General features: G+C 52.6%; 1 protein-coding gene across 1 annotated transcript in view; it reads right to left on the reverse strand.

The window, feature by feature from the left end:
- Positions 1 to 14,824, reverse strand: part of PTPRT (protein tyrosine phosphatase receptor type T) — a gene marked incomplete at both ends in the record, with an annotated part of 1,086,576 nt that overhangs the window by 20,428 nt on the left and 1,051,324 nt on the right. Inside the window, 5 exon segments of the mRNA XM_082671082.1 lie at positions 2,924 to 3,055; positions 6,471 to 6,644; positions 8,166 to 8,315; positions 10,437 to 10,572; positions 13,978 to 14,132. Coding sequence (XP_082527208.1) covers positions 2,924 to 3,055; positions 6,471 to 6,644; positions 8,166 to 8,315; positions 10,437 to 10,572; positions 13,978 to 14,132 — 747 coding nt within the window.

The raw sequence follows: 14,824 nt of genomic DNA on the forward strand, positions 1-14,824 counted from the left end.
TGGGATGCTCTTCCCTGACATGGTCACTTGGTGCATTCTTTTTTTTTTTTTTTTTTGCGGTACGCGGGCCTCTCACTGTTGTGGCCTCTCCTGTTGCGGAGCACAGGCTCCGGACGCACAAGCTCAGCGGCCATGGCTCACGGGCCCAGCCGCTCCGAAGCATGTGGGATCTTCCCGGACTGGGGCACAAACCCGTGTCCCCTGCATCGGCAGGTGGGCTGTCAACCACTGCGCCACCAGGGAAGCCCACGTGGTGCATTCTTGCACCTCCTCCAAATCTGCGTTCAGATATGACCTTCTCAATGAAGCCCACCTTCATCACTCGATTACAGGCGCAGCCCGTGCCCCAAACCAGCCTTCCTGCCCTGCCCTCTTATTTTTCTTTTTCCATACGCTTGTCACCTTTAACATATAATTAAGTCCGTTACAAAGTGTTTGCTGTTTATTTCTCTCCTGCTTGAGAACAGAAGTTGCATGAAAGATGGGAGTTTGCTGTTTTGCTTTCTCTGTCATGTTAACTGATGCATTTCCAAGCACCCTAGAACAGCTTCTGGCAAACAGCGGCTACTACACAAATGTGGACTGAATGAATGAACAGACGCTCTCCTGAACGACTCTTACATGCACATCCCCAGTTGCGCTCAATTTTGTCCCCTACTACAGTGGTCTCCAACCTTTTCAGCACCAGGGGCCGGTTTTGTGGAAGACAGTTTTTCCAGGGACCCGGGGGGGGGGGAACGGTTCAGGAGGTGATGCGAGCGATGGGGGGGGATGGGGAGCGATGGGGGGCAGCAGACGAAGCTTTGCTCGCTGACCCGCCCGCCACTCACCTCCTGCTGTGCGGCCTGGTCCCTAGCAGGGGTCCGTGGCCACAGGGTTGGGGACCCCTGCCCTACTACCTGTTGACCCTTGAACAACATGGGTCTCAACTGTGCGGGTCCATTTATATGCAGATTTTTTTCGATAGTAAATAATATAGTACTACAGGATCTGCGGTTGGTTGAATCCGTGGGACACAGAATCGCAGATATGGGGGAACCGCGGATACGGAGTAACGGCGAATACGGAATAGCCTTGTACACAGAGGCGCCCCGTACATGGAGGGCCGAGTACAGATTATAAGCGAACGTCTGACTGCATGGATGCCTGGCGCCCCTGACTCGCGCTTTGTTCAGGGGTCAGCTGTGACCTGCTCCTCTCCTTGCCTTCCCAAACCTCCTGCTGCCTCTCACACTCCTCGCCTGCCTTCCCCACCTTGGCCAGTCGCATCCCAGATGCCTGACTGTCCACACGAGAACCCCTGTCACCATCCGTGACTTCTCATTCACCTCCCACATCCAACTGCTCCCTAAACCTGCGGACCTCCACTCTCTCCTGTTTGCAGATTCTTCACCAGACCGTTTCCTATCAGGAGTTCTGACTCTGCCACACCCCCACTTCAGCTCCGCGGTGTCTCTCCTCCCTGCACAGCAAGGGCTTTCTACCTGCGCTCCTAGAACACCAGGGGTTCTGCCAAAGTGCCCAGAGCGGCTGACTCTCCCAGGAAGGGGCACCAGGAGGAGCCCAAAGACTAGCGTGGGTGGAGCTCCCGACCCCACCTCCTGCTTCACTGTTTCAAAGGCTGGGCTTGCACGAAAGCTTTCATTCCCAGAAAGGATTCTGTTGCTTCCAAGAGTAAAAGTCTGATATTTACCATACTGCGGACCAAGACCCAAACCCCTTAGCCCGGCACGGGCGGCCCTCTGCAAGCTGGCCCGGCTGTATCGTCCAGCATCATCACCCTCTTCTCCTCCTGACATCCCCCCAGCCCCACTGCCACCGAAGCTGTCCTGCAGATGAGCCGACACAGTGACCCCCGCGGGCCTTTGCCCCTGCTGTTCCCTCTGCCTGGAGAGACTTACCCAGCAACTTCATCCCCCAGACGCCAGATCTCTGCTGCCTTCTTCCGGGCCAAAGTCACCTTTCTGAAGGAGTAATTTCTCTGGGCAGGAGTAATTTCTGGGCAGGAGTAATTTCTCTCCGTTCCCGACCAACACAGCACTTCGCGGCTGACCTCTATTATAGTGCTGCCACACGAGGTGGGGACAATTTGCTCATCTGTCTCTGTAGCAGGAGTGTGAGCTCCTGGAGGGCTGAGGCTACAGCTCAGACCCATTTTTCTTCTTCCCACACAAGGCCTGCCCAAGGCCAGTGCTCACAAGGGAATCCTCTGAGTTACTCTGGGTTTCCTTCGAGACAGTGATGGGATGGCTTTCCAAAACCCTACAAGGCCATCATCACCGCCTCTACCCAGGAACAGCTGCCCTGCCACAGGGGTGTGAGCCCCAGAAGCTGCCCCATGACACGTGTCCTGTGGCCTGACCAATGTGCTGTAGGCACCTGATGCTTGGAAATGTCACAGGCAGAGGAGCTAAGGCGTGGCCTCCTCGGCGGGGTGATCAGTGGGCAAAGGGTCAGTGGTTCAAGCCCCAGGCTCTGTTAGTCTGGCTGCATCACGGAGCGGGGAGGGTGGCTGAGCGTGGCCGGGTATCAGGCTGTGCTGCATGGCTGGAGATGCTCAGCGCTGGGGGAGGAGCCTTCCCTGTGAGCTCTGCATGATTAGGAGCGATACCCTAACCAGTGTCCGGGGGATGGAGCAGCAGACTCTGGTCCTGGGCAGTGAGGGGGCTGGATGAAGCTCATAGACAGGGGGAGTCATTGCTGGACCTGGGAGGGCCGGGGGTGGGGGGTGGCAGGGCCTGGCACGGGACTCCCTGGCCTCAGCTGGAAGCTGAATGGGCTTGGCTTGGTGCTCACTGGCAGACAGTGCCCACCAGAGGGCAGCTGGGTTGGGCAGCGGCAGCAGAGGGCTGTCCCTCCAACTCTTGGGCACGGCTGCTCGAACACACCTGAGCACTTAGGCCTGGGCCAGGCCTCCTCCTACCTGGGCAGTGTCCAGCTCATTCAGCATCACCACAGAGGAGCAGTTATAATCGAACACCAGCCTCCAGAAGTCCGCCACGGTGTTGGGTAGAGGGTGTTGTGTGACCACGAACGCGGCAGGCTGCTTGTGGCTCTGACAAAAGAACGACACGGGCTTCATGAAGTACACACCCACCAGCGACGTTCTGATGATGAGGAGTTGGCTGCCAGAGGCCCCCTGGGTCTGCCAAATAGATTACACAAAGCAACTGCCCGTTCTCATCTCAGGGTGCCCTGGTGGCAAAGGGGACCTTCTCATAATGAACTCATTCTCCTCCAGACTAAGACATTTCATTAGCAAGGTGTCACTCAGATGGGGATTATCCAATAAATTATTTATGACTTGGAGCTCAGCAAACAGTCCTCATTACAATATGAAATGGAAGATCCTCGATGCAGATTTGCTACTCTGCCAGCCAAGGCACCTCTTGGGATAAAAGGGATATTTTGTGTCCCTGTGCCCACAGTGATGGAGGAGGGGTTGGCTCAGCCCGAGGCAGAGAGCCTCCTGGAGGGGCTCATAGTGCAAGAGGTTCACTCCTGCCCCAAGGCTGGAATGCGGGCCGAGCTGGTCTGGCAGAAGGTGGGCACTGTGTCCTGTGAGCCAATGGGGCAGTGAAGGTGCTCAGGTTTTAGAGTCAGGCAGACCTGGGTTCAAACCCAGCTTTGCCTGTTGTACGTTATAAGTCATTCATCCATCCATCCATCCATCTATCCCCCCAATCATTCATTCATTCATTCATTCATTCAAGCTCATTTATAGAGTGACTTTTTTAAAATCAGTGCTGAGCACTGGAAAGTTATTAGATCTCTCCAAATCTCAGGTTCTTCAACTGGAAGATGGGATTCATAACTCCAAAGGGATGGCTGTGGTACAGATTGAAAAGATATGCACGTGGAAATTGCAGCAGGCAAGAACCCAGCTGTGAGCCCGCTGGCAGGGCGGGACCATCCCTGACTCGGTTCTTCTTCCTTGGCACTAGCATCATGGCCGGCACACTAGACGCCCAGTACAGGTCCAGCAAACAACTGAATAAACTCAGTCCCACGTTACAGGTGGGGAGCTGAGGCCCAGAGCAAATGGCCTGTGTGAGTCTGGACCACATCTGAAGCTTCAACTGGGTGCTACTTATTACAGTACCTGTGAGAAGGTATTTGGAAAGACTGGGGAGCATCTCCGCTTCATTAGTGGTTTGTAAAACCTGAGAAATGACTCATATTCTCAACAAGTTTTCTTGAGTGATCGTTCATGCCTGTTTCCGGTGGAGTCACAGGGCAGCAGAAGGATGGGGAGGGAAGAAGAGTTTGCCCATTCAAACCAGGAAAAGTCTCTGGCAAAAGACTCTGCCAAATAGAATACCTAAAGCACCTGCCATTGCTCTTATTTCTTGGTGTCCTGATGGCAAAGAAAATGCCTTGCAACCGTGGATGCCACAGATGCACCCCTTCGAAGGGTCTTCTCCTGCCAGTGGAATGGTCAGAGGAAGAATCTAGAACAGAATGTTGAGTTCCCCCAAAAGCCAGACTCTAGTGGCAGAAGCTGGTCTGTAGACATTTCCAGACATGGAAAAAAATCTAGGCTTTAAGAGTCAGAAGACTTGGGGTTCAGACCCTGGCTCCACCCTTTCTGAGAGCGTTGACCTGGAGACAGTCACGGAAATTCTCTGACCCTCAGTACCTCATCCAGAAAACGGGAATAATCATATCCAAATGCAGAATGAGATAGTCTATGTTCAGGATCTGACATACTGCCCAACACTCAGTGAATGTTAGTTTTCTTTCCATTTTCCCTGTCTCTGTGATAAATGCTCTATTAGGCCAGCATACCTGACAAAGCCTTATCTGAAAATATGTTCGAGATCTGTGCTCCTGCCGGGTTTCAGGGATCAGCTGGCAATCCATTTCATGGATAACATCATCCTTTACCAAGGGAAACATTAAAAATTAACCCAGAGGACTTCATATTTTTGTGCTAGCAGCAAAGCTGCCATGGTTACCAGATAATGCCCAAACCGAGCTGGAATACAGATAAGGACTTTTTTTTTAAAAAAAAAAATAAGAAAGGCAAAGACCCCAGTGATGGCTCACAGGAGAAATGCCCTGTGGACAAAGAGAATACAGTCAGCATCAGAGCTTGGCAGAAGGCATCTGACTCCAGGCAGCATCTAATATACTAAGCAGAGGCCAGGAGCGTGTTTGATCCTTGGATGAGGAAGGAAAGGAGGGGGAGTTGGGACAAGGGGGAGACAACGCTGGAAGGAACTTGGAAGTGTGGGTGCAACCCCAGGCCCCATCTCTCACCACACACGTGTGTGTGCACGCACGCATGCACACATATACACACGCATGCATACGTGCACACATTGACGTTGGAAGACTCCAAGCTAAAGCCTGCAGTCTTCCCTCCACATCCAGCTATTTGATCTGACCAGGACAAGACTCCCTGCTTCTGGACCCAGAGCCAGGGTTTCCATGGAGGACTTGGGCACCCTGTGGGCAGAGGCCAGCGCAGGCGCCCACAAAGCTGAGATAGGCACTGACTTCCTGTCAGCATTGACTTCCTGTCACCCCTCTGCCTCTAACAAACACTTAGGATTAGTGGTCAGAGAGGTAGTTGGCCTTGACCCCAGCGGACAGTACCCCATGTTCCTTCTTGTTCCAGGTAAGATGGGAGGTTCATGTGGGCTGGATGGACTTGACCTTCAGGTATAGGTGGGGAGAGGGACCTGGAAGGGCTCTTCCCCAGTCAAGCAATGGTGTTCTTGGTCCCGAGTCTTGGGAGGAAAGATGTCTGCATCTTACTGAATCAAGTGAACTGAGGGGAGGCTCAAGGAATAAATTCTAGAGTAAGTCACTAGCTCTCGGGGTATCTCTGAGTGAGTCTCTTTCTCTGGCCTCAGTTTCCTTTGCTGGGAAGTGCATGGATGAGACTGGATGATGCACGGTTCCTTCCAGCTGCAAACATCTCACATCCTGGAAGTGGAGGGATGATACCTGGCAGTAGCTGGAGGACCCGGGGAAGAAGCATACAAGTCAGGAGCATGGACCCCCTGGGGTAGGAACATGACCCCCTAATCCCAAACCAGGTCAAGGGAGGTGTGCGCTTCTTGGACTTGATGCTGAGAAAGCAGGAGACGGTGCCCCTAAGAGAACAGTAGGAACGGGGCTGGCATGTAGAATGTTTTCTGAACTGAACTTAAGGCTGAGAGTCAGCTCTGTACATAGCAGGAAGGGGGACTGGTCAGGCCTGTAGCCTCACTGTGGTGTCAGGGGACCCACTTTAAGCTTTTGGTTTATTCTTTCAGACCTTTATGGGAGCAAAAGGGCTAAAAGCACAGCTTGTATATAGGTCTGGATCAGAGCCTTCAGGGGGAGAAAGGTCTTGTGGGCCAAAAAGATCAGAAGGAGAGGCTGGCTTGGGCAGGGGGATGTCAAGGCCCTGGGCTCCAGCCACCTCCCCCTTGGGAAGAAGCTTTTCCCTGGAATGCCAGCCAGGGGGCTCCGCTTACATCCATCAGTGCCGCATTGATGTAGTTGCTCGATTCTCCATCCACCGAGATGAGGAAGGGCAGGCAGCGGTCCAGAGGCAGGACATCCATGCTCCGATTCTTATCATGGTTCCGTGGCAGGAGACCGATGCTGCAGTCCTCAGGCCGGACGCGAGGAGTCACGATGTTGAGGGTCTATGGGGTCAAGGGCAGATAGGCAGGTACTGCTTAGATGGTTGCCCTGAACAGAGGAGGCAGCAATGTTCAAACTCCCTTCATCCTCCAAGCCTGTCCCTCCAGTCCTTTTCCCAGGACTGTTCTCTTCCGTGGTGACGTTCTATCATCTCCTGCTGGCTGCTCCAGGCCCTGGGGGCTGAGAGCCTCTGCCAGGGGCTGTGGGACACCACCACAGGGCCAAGGCTGCAGGGACGGCACACACTCATGCGGGCTTAGACACAGGCTCTGAACACCTGCCAATCATCTGAGCTGAGTTACTCCTCTCAGCCATCCTGCATGAAATGGTGGGCCAGCCAGGAGGTCATAAGGTGGGGAGTGGGGGCAGGGAATCCCTAATGACTTTTAAATATCACTTAAGTGCCACGGAATGAAAGAAATGATTTTACCAGCATGCCTCTCAGAGAGAAAGCTGTTTGAGAGTGGAAGGAAGGATGCTTGGATGAGACGCCCAGGATGAGTGAGAGACCCCCAGAGAGCAAGCTCTAGTTTGTCTGAAAAATTCAGGGCTTGTGCTCTGCAGAGTAAGTCTTGCAAGTGTGGGGCTAGAGCTGAACTGCCCCAGCCAACAGACTAGACGCTACGTGCAACCACCAGGGGTCCGTGTCCTCCATCCTTCCCCCATTCAGCCCTTGGTCTCTACTCCGAATCAATAAAGTCTATTTGTTTGAAGGAGGACTAAGCCATTGACCTGGCTGGGGTATCTGCCCGTGGAACCATGGACCTGCACTGGCCCTTCTGGTCCTGCAACTTCTTTGCTTCCTCCTGCCTGTTCACAGCTCCTGTTGCCCAAAATAGGACCCTGGCACTGACCTCAGGACAGTGGGCTGGACTCTGGTTTTGCCTTACTCAGTGATTCAAGTCCAGGCCTCCAGACCAAAGCTGCCACCATTCCGGCTACATGGGCTCCAAGGGGGCAGATCTGTTCTGCCTGAGCTGTGCCCTCAGGTGATGCTTCTCGGAGTTTAATGTGCATTTAAATCACCCGGAGATACTGTTAAATCACAGGCTCTCGTTCAGCAGGTCCGGTGGGACCCAAGATTCTGCACATCTAACAAGCTCCCAGGTGAAGCCAACGCTGCTGGTCTCGAGACCCCCCCTTGAATTGTGAGGATCTAGGACACACTCCAATTGTACAGAGATACTGAGAAGACCCGAGTCCCTGCAGGGATCGAGGCGCTTGAAATTCACACCTGTGTCTGTAAACTTGTCTCCACATACAACCTGGACTAGAATTAAATAAGCCCTCGGTTCCAAAACATACTCATAGTTAAAAAAAACAAGTGTCAGCAGTCACTGATTGGTGAGCAGTTGCTCGTGGTGTGCATTTTCTGTTCTGGAATTCCTTCTCAGCCGTCTGGAGCTGCAGACACTGGAAGGATATATACATAGCCATTCTTGCAAGGAAAGCCCCAGGGCTGTGCTCAGTGGCTCAGTGGCACTGAAGTTGGCTGGGTCATGAAGCCTGGGATGTGCTCGTACCTGAAATTCGTCTTTGATTTGGCTGGAGTTGGTCTGGGGATCCAGCCTGCTGATATTGTAGTAGAGAGAGCGGAACTCGCATACCGGGATGGCCGTGTTGCCGCAGAGACACGCTTCCAGGATGGCGTCGTGCACAAACACATACTGCTCCTGCAGAGCCGAGGCGAGAGGGAACGGGGTGCTGGGTAAGAAGGGTGGCCGGGAGTTTCTTGTCCACATTTCAGCCTGTGGCTGTGAAGGATGGGCATGATTCATGTTGCAGAATCACTGCTTTCTATCCTATAACCCGAAGGGCCGAGTTGCCGTGTTTCTGGGTGACTGTCTGAGCTGTGCTGAGTTTTGCTCCCTATGTAAGACTGAACAGCAGAGTCACTGATAAAAATTAGAAACTCCTGGACATGTGGTAGCAGGTGCCCGTGGTGTCCTGCCCATGGCCCGTCAGCTTTCGCCTTTCACTGCTGAAGGCTGCTTACTGCAAATCCCTGAGATTCAGGCTGAGGGCCTTCATCCCCAGCAGGGCCAAAGAGTTAATGCCGTGGGAAGGAGGCCTCAAGCAATGCCAGATGGAGACCTGGGGATAAATGCCTACGTTCCCTCTCTCGGGTGGGAAATCTGGAAGACACTCCACACCATCTCAGAGCTCCCCCGGCAGGACTGGGCTCCAGCCGTCCACTGTGTCAAACAGCCTGTAAAATACTTTCACAGTGTCGACAGGCTTGATTTCCTTCCGTCCCCTCTCTCATTTCCCCACTTGCCAACCAGTGTGTCTTGGGACACAGCCATTTGTTCCAACCAAGGAAACCACTTGCGCTCGACTCCTTGTCTCAGGCTCTGCTCCTGAAGCGTGCATCACCCCCTCCGCCATCCCAGCTCTTTGCCGCTCTCGTCCTGGACACCATCCCCCCCTTCTCTACGCCTTCAATGTCTCATTCCCTTGGGAGAGTCTTCTCCAAATCCACCAGGCAGGAGTTGTTGCTGTTCCAGTCACTCATTAACAAACGTCTGTTGAGCGACTATTCTCCTGCAGAACTTGGCCCATCTCTTTATATAAAATGTTTATCTAGAGGCATTGTAGTGATCTATTTGAACGCCTATCTCCCCCACCAGAGAGCAAGGACCATGATGTGCATAACGCCAGGCAGTGAGCCTGCCTTCCACATGCATGAGCCCAGGAACAGACAAGGCAGCCTCTCAGCTGTAGCAGCCTCACCAAGAAGCCTGCAGACCGGCCTGTGGGAGTTGGCTTGGAGCCTGGAGCAGGGTCCCAGGTGTGTGAGCCTGTAAGTGAGGGAACTGCCTGCAGAGCCCGCAGTGACTGGCCAGGCCCAAAGCCTTGGGTGGTATCTCTTTGCAAGGCTGATGATGGATACAGCTCTTTATCTGCCCCAGCTCCGCTGCCCGGGCACCTACAGCCTCACTAGAACCAGAAGATGGGCTCGTTATAGGAGTAGCAAACCATGGCTTCCAGGCGTAGGAGAGGCAGAAAAGGCTTCCTTGTGAGACAGTGTGGTTCAGGGGAAAGCACGTGGGACGTGGGGTCACATGGACCCAAGTTCTACCACTGTCTGGCTATATGAGGCTTTGGGGACACCATTTCTCAGTTTCCTCACCTATAAAATGGGGGCACTAGCAGGAGCTCCCCCATAGGGTTGTTGTAAGGAGTAGAAACAATACCCTGAATACAAAAGACCTGGAGTGACGCCTGGCACATAGTAGGAACTCAAGAATAAAGATGAACCCCTCCCATGTCCCTCGGATCTTGGGCTCTCCAACTGGACAGAGCAGTGCCTGGAGGTCTGCTTCTCACTTGAGGCCAGGAGTGATGAGTTATCTCTCTTGGAATCCCCTGCGCCTAGCTCAGGAACTCAGTAACTTCACTGAGTAAGCCATTCCTGCAGTGCCTGAAGCGATGCTTGGCACACAGCAGGCATTCAATCAATGCCAATCCTTCCCTATCTCTCTCTTCTCCTTCACCCAAGGCAAGGACACCATTCAAAGAATACCTGAAAGTTGCCATTCAGTTGCTGCTTAGATGCCCTCAGAGATGGGGCACACAGCACCACGTTCCTCCCTGGTAGGAGGCCTTGCACTGGGGGACCTCTGGGTTGGCAGGGGCATCCTAGCTTCTCCGATGATCTCACCATAGCAAGCCATGTATCCATTCCCTCCCATTTCTCCCACGCCCAGGCCTCTTTCTGTAGGAGGCCTCCACCCGTGGGCCTTTCTGTCCCACCATGCTCCTCCTTGGCCAACTGACACCCCAGGACTCACCTCCGTCTGCACCAGGTTGACCCTCTGGGCCCGGAGCTCACGCACGCAGTTGAAGATGTCCACCACCCCTTCATTCTCGGCCATGTCAAGCATGGTGTCGATGGCGATGAAGCAGCCAGTCCTCCCGGCACCAGCACTGGAAGAGAGGACGGTGGTCCATGTTGGGGACCTTGGGGTGGGAGCAGCCCTGGGGAGGCCCCTCCCATTCAGCCCTGTCCCTGAGGACCCTGCAGAGAGGCAGTACACTGCAGAGGTCTGAACCCCAGTCCTGCCAGGAGATCCTAAGCTAGTGACTAAACTTAGAACCTCAGTCTTCTCTTTTGTAAAATGGGAGAGTAATGCTTGCCTTTGGGGGCTATTTTATCAGGACTGGCTTATTTTTGTTGTACTCATTTAACAAACACTTATTTAGCTGTGACAACGTTCCAGACATTGTTCTAACTGCTTCTGCAGTGTTACCTGTTCATTCTCTTATGAGGTTATTAGGAAGTTTCTCACCCTATTACACAGTGAGAAAACGGAGGCACAGAGTGCTGACCTTGCCCAAGGTCACACAGCTGGCAAGTGGTGGAGCTGGGACTTTCCCCCAGGCAGTCTGGCTCCAGAGCTTGTGCTCCTACACCTCCTCTCTTAATAAGATAATGTACGCTTAGACAACACGGATGCATGCAGTTTGCTCATCTGATGGGTAAAGAGAATCCACCTACATATGCCGGGCACCCTGGAAATGCCTAGAAACGTGTCTTCCCCACCCCACTTCCCTCCCTCCATCTCTCCCTTCCTTCTGTCTTCTTCAGTGAATGGGTTGATGGATGGAAGCAAGGAGGGAGAGACAAGAGAGATCAGAGGAGGTAACTGAGACGGCAGAAACCAGGTCCTCTGAGCTGTCCCAACGGACTCACAGAGAGTGAGTCCTGAGCACCATGTCCAAAGCCTTGGGTTTGTCTCCACGTGCACCTGCTTTTCCAGGATCATGAGGCAGCAGCATCAGTAAACCAGAGCAGCCGATGGTCCTGAGACCCGGCTCCAGAATCAAGGCCCCCGATACATACTCGACTCTGACCGCTGGTGGCTTCCTTTCAGAAAATCTCAGGCCAAGTACAAAAGAGCAAAAGAACTCAATGAGACCCCATGGGCCATGGCCAGACCTTCCCAGATCAGTGGGTTCCAAAATCATAGCACCGAACGAGAGACAAACAGGGCATTTGCTTTAAATGCATATAGTTTCGGAAGTGAAGGCCAGACTGCCAGGAGGCCCATCTCCACTGCGTTTTCATTTCCCTCACGGAAACAAGTGTCTTTGCTTGACAATGCGAAAATAAAAGGAAACGAAAAGAGGAAGGGCGATGGACCAGGAAAGAAAGCAATGCTGAATGACCATAAATCCAAGGAGGACAGGCGGTGGACCAACCGACACCCACAATGGTCTGGAGAGTAAACCCTTGGAAATCCATCCTCCATCATCTGGCAAGTCTTTGATCTTGGTAAAATTTCATGGTTTGAATTGAGTAAAATCTGCCTTGTACTTGCCCCAGAATGCCTCCCCCCAAATCAAAACCCCCAGAAGGGACCCCCAATCAGGCTGGGCCTCAGGGTCTAGGAGGGAACCCAAAGAGCCACTCGTCCACGTCTTCTCCCAAGTCTCATCCTCGACCTGTTTTAGGAGAAAGCAGCAGCCCGACTTGATTTTGAATCTTGGATCCACCACTAGTGGACAAGCTGCCTGGCGTCTGTGAGCCTCAGTTTTCTCACACATGACACTCTTCCCTACAGGGTTCTTGGGAGGATTGATCCGTTTATTTCAGCCTCACAGAGCAATTAAGCACACGCCATTTGGGGTCAGACCCCTGGGATCAAACCCTGGCTCGACCACTGACTAGCTGTGTGACCTTGGGTGAATGACTCAATCTCTCTGGGTTTCAATACGCTCTTCCATAAAATGAGGCTGATGATAATAGCATTAATAGCACAGTACACGTGAATTGCATGAAATTATGCTGAAAAAGCACAATGCGCATCAATTGCTTAGCCCTGTGCCTGGTTACGTGGCCATCTATTATAAATGTTTGCTACCTGTAGTCACCAGATGTTTATTGAGCACTAGATGCTGGGCTCGGGAGTGGGGATGTGAAGATAAGTCAGACATGGTTCCTGTCCTGAAGGATTAACAGTCTGGGGAGGGGGACAGCATCGAGAGGCAGAGAACAGTATATGATATTTTTAAGTGCTTACTATATGTCTGGAATTCTCTTAGGTACCTAGTATATGTTGGCCAACCCACTTAATCTTCAGGACAGCCTCAGGAGGGGGCACCACTCTGCTCAGGTGTGTCAGGGTGACTTGGTATGGAGACACAGACACAGGGGCGTCATGCTAGGAGGGCCTGATAAATGCTTGCCATTATCTCCCTTTCTTCCTTACCCCTGCTCTGGCTGCTCTCTGGGATATGGGACTTGGGGTGAACATTTTATTGTCCTCGAATTGTCATGAGATGTAAAGCAGAGACTATATGCGGAATGCTTAGAGAGCCCACGGGGCGATCCGTATGGCCTCCTAATCTTCAATGGACTCATCCGTGAAATGGGCTTTCTAGTTCACACCTCGCTGTTGTGGCGAAGGTAGATGGGTGCTGTGTGAGAAAGGGGTGGCTCTGAGACACCTACAGCTTATGGTGTCTCTCCTTGACTTGGCTCAAGACCTTGCCTGACGTGGACACTGCCAGGGCAGAGATAACCTGCAGTTAAGAGCATGCGGGGTCTGAAAAGATGGACCAGGCCCAAGGTCACACTGGAAAAGAGAGGCGCTGGCGGGGGAGGAAGCGAGCATGCTAGTTGGCCTTCAGGTCTGGACATCCACCCTCCTCCAATTCCTAATGCCCTTGACATGATACTTCATCTCCGTTTAGGAGGATTCCAGGATGTGCTCATCACTCCCAATGTGACTTTCTGGGTCAGAGCTGAAAATATCCCTTCTCCATAAAAAGCTAAAACCCGACACTGTCCATTTACTCTCTACAAAGGACCCCGCAGGCCAGCAATTGATTTTTAAAATAAGAGAAATGAAGAGAAGCACACTTCCGCGGGGGCACCCTGCCGCCACGCCAAGGGCGAGCGTCTGGAGAAAATCATGTTAAATATCCTGGCTCTGCCATTTCACACCTGTGTGACCCGAGCACAGTATCTACCTTCTTAGCGCCTCGGTTTTCTCATCTGTAAAATGGGAATGACAATAATGGCCACCTCTCAAGGTTGGGTGAGAAGTAAATGAAGTAATGCAGGTGAAGTGCATGTGTAGCAGACGCTGTCAGTGCCAAGCCCACGTCCTCAGGGTCTTTACTGTTTCAGGGCAACAGCAATAATAACAACTGCTACTGCTACTATTAGTATTACTGTTGTTAGACTTAGGACCCTGGTCTCATCAGAAAGGGATGGGAAGAGGGGACACAGGCAAAGAATAAAGGCCACTGGACAAGAGAGTACCCCCTCACCAAGAGTGCAGAGCTGCAAAGGCCTCCTTGTTTAGGGCGGAGCCTTTCACTTACCTGCAGTGGACCACTATGGGCCCAGCTTCTGGGGGATTGAGGAACTTGACCTGGCGGACAAAGCCGAGGAGGCCGGTGGCATAGCAGGGGACGCCGTGGTCGGGCCAGCTGGTGAAGTGGAAGAGGCGGAGCTCCCGGATCTCATGGTAGCCTTTCTGAGGAGAGAACGGCCCTCTGTTCCTCCAGCTGCTGCCCCCAGCCACCCTGCCAAGCACCCATGGGGAGCCACGAGGCCATGAGCACTTAGGGTCCAGATTCCCTGCTGTCAGGGAGGGCAAGGCCCTCAAAGGGTTAATAGGTGTTGCTGCGCAGAGTGATTCTGCATCTCTTACATCTGGGAACTTCGGAAGTAAATAAAGTGAAACTGATGGTTCTACTGCAGGACTTCTCAGAGCCTTTACTGTGCTAACATACACGCTGAATTCCCAAGGGGGCTTATAACATTCACACTGTTTGCCCAGGGGACCCTCTTTTGATAAGTGTTTTTCAGCAGAACAGATTCAGAAAAATGTTAGACTTCAACTCCAAGTTCGAGTTGTTTCCAGGGGAATACAAGGCCTTTCACTGATTGAGGACTGGTGTCCTTCAGTTCTCCAGTCTGGTCTATGATACTCTCCAGGACTTTCAAAATTAAAAAGGCAGACTTCTTTATTAATTAGATTCTCATTTAGAATGATAAAATATGAAACAAACAAAAGCAGAGCTTCTCTGACTGACGGGGGTGGTGGGGCCTGGAGCTCCCATCGTTCCCCTTCCCCTCCCCGCACCCTCCACATAGACATGCTCCAGGCCAAATGGCAGTTCTTGACTAGTCTATGGTCAGGTTATGCCTCTGAGCCTTTGCTTA

The sequence above is a fragment of the Grampus griseus genome (assembly GCF_964374135.1).
Source record: "Grampus griseus genome assembly, chromosome: 14".
In the NCBI taxonomy this organism is placed as follows: Eukaryota; Metazoa; Chordata; class Mammalia; order Artiodactyla; family Delphinidae; genus Grampus; species Grampus griseus.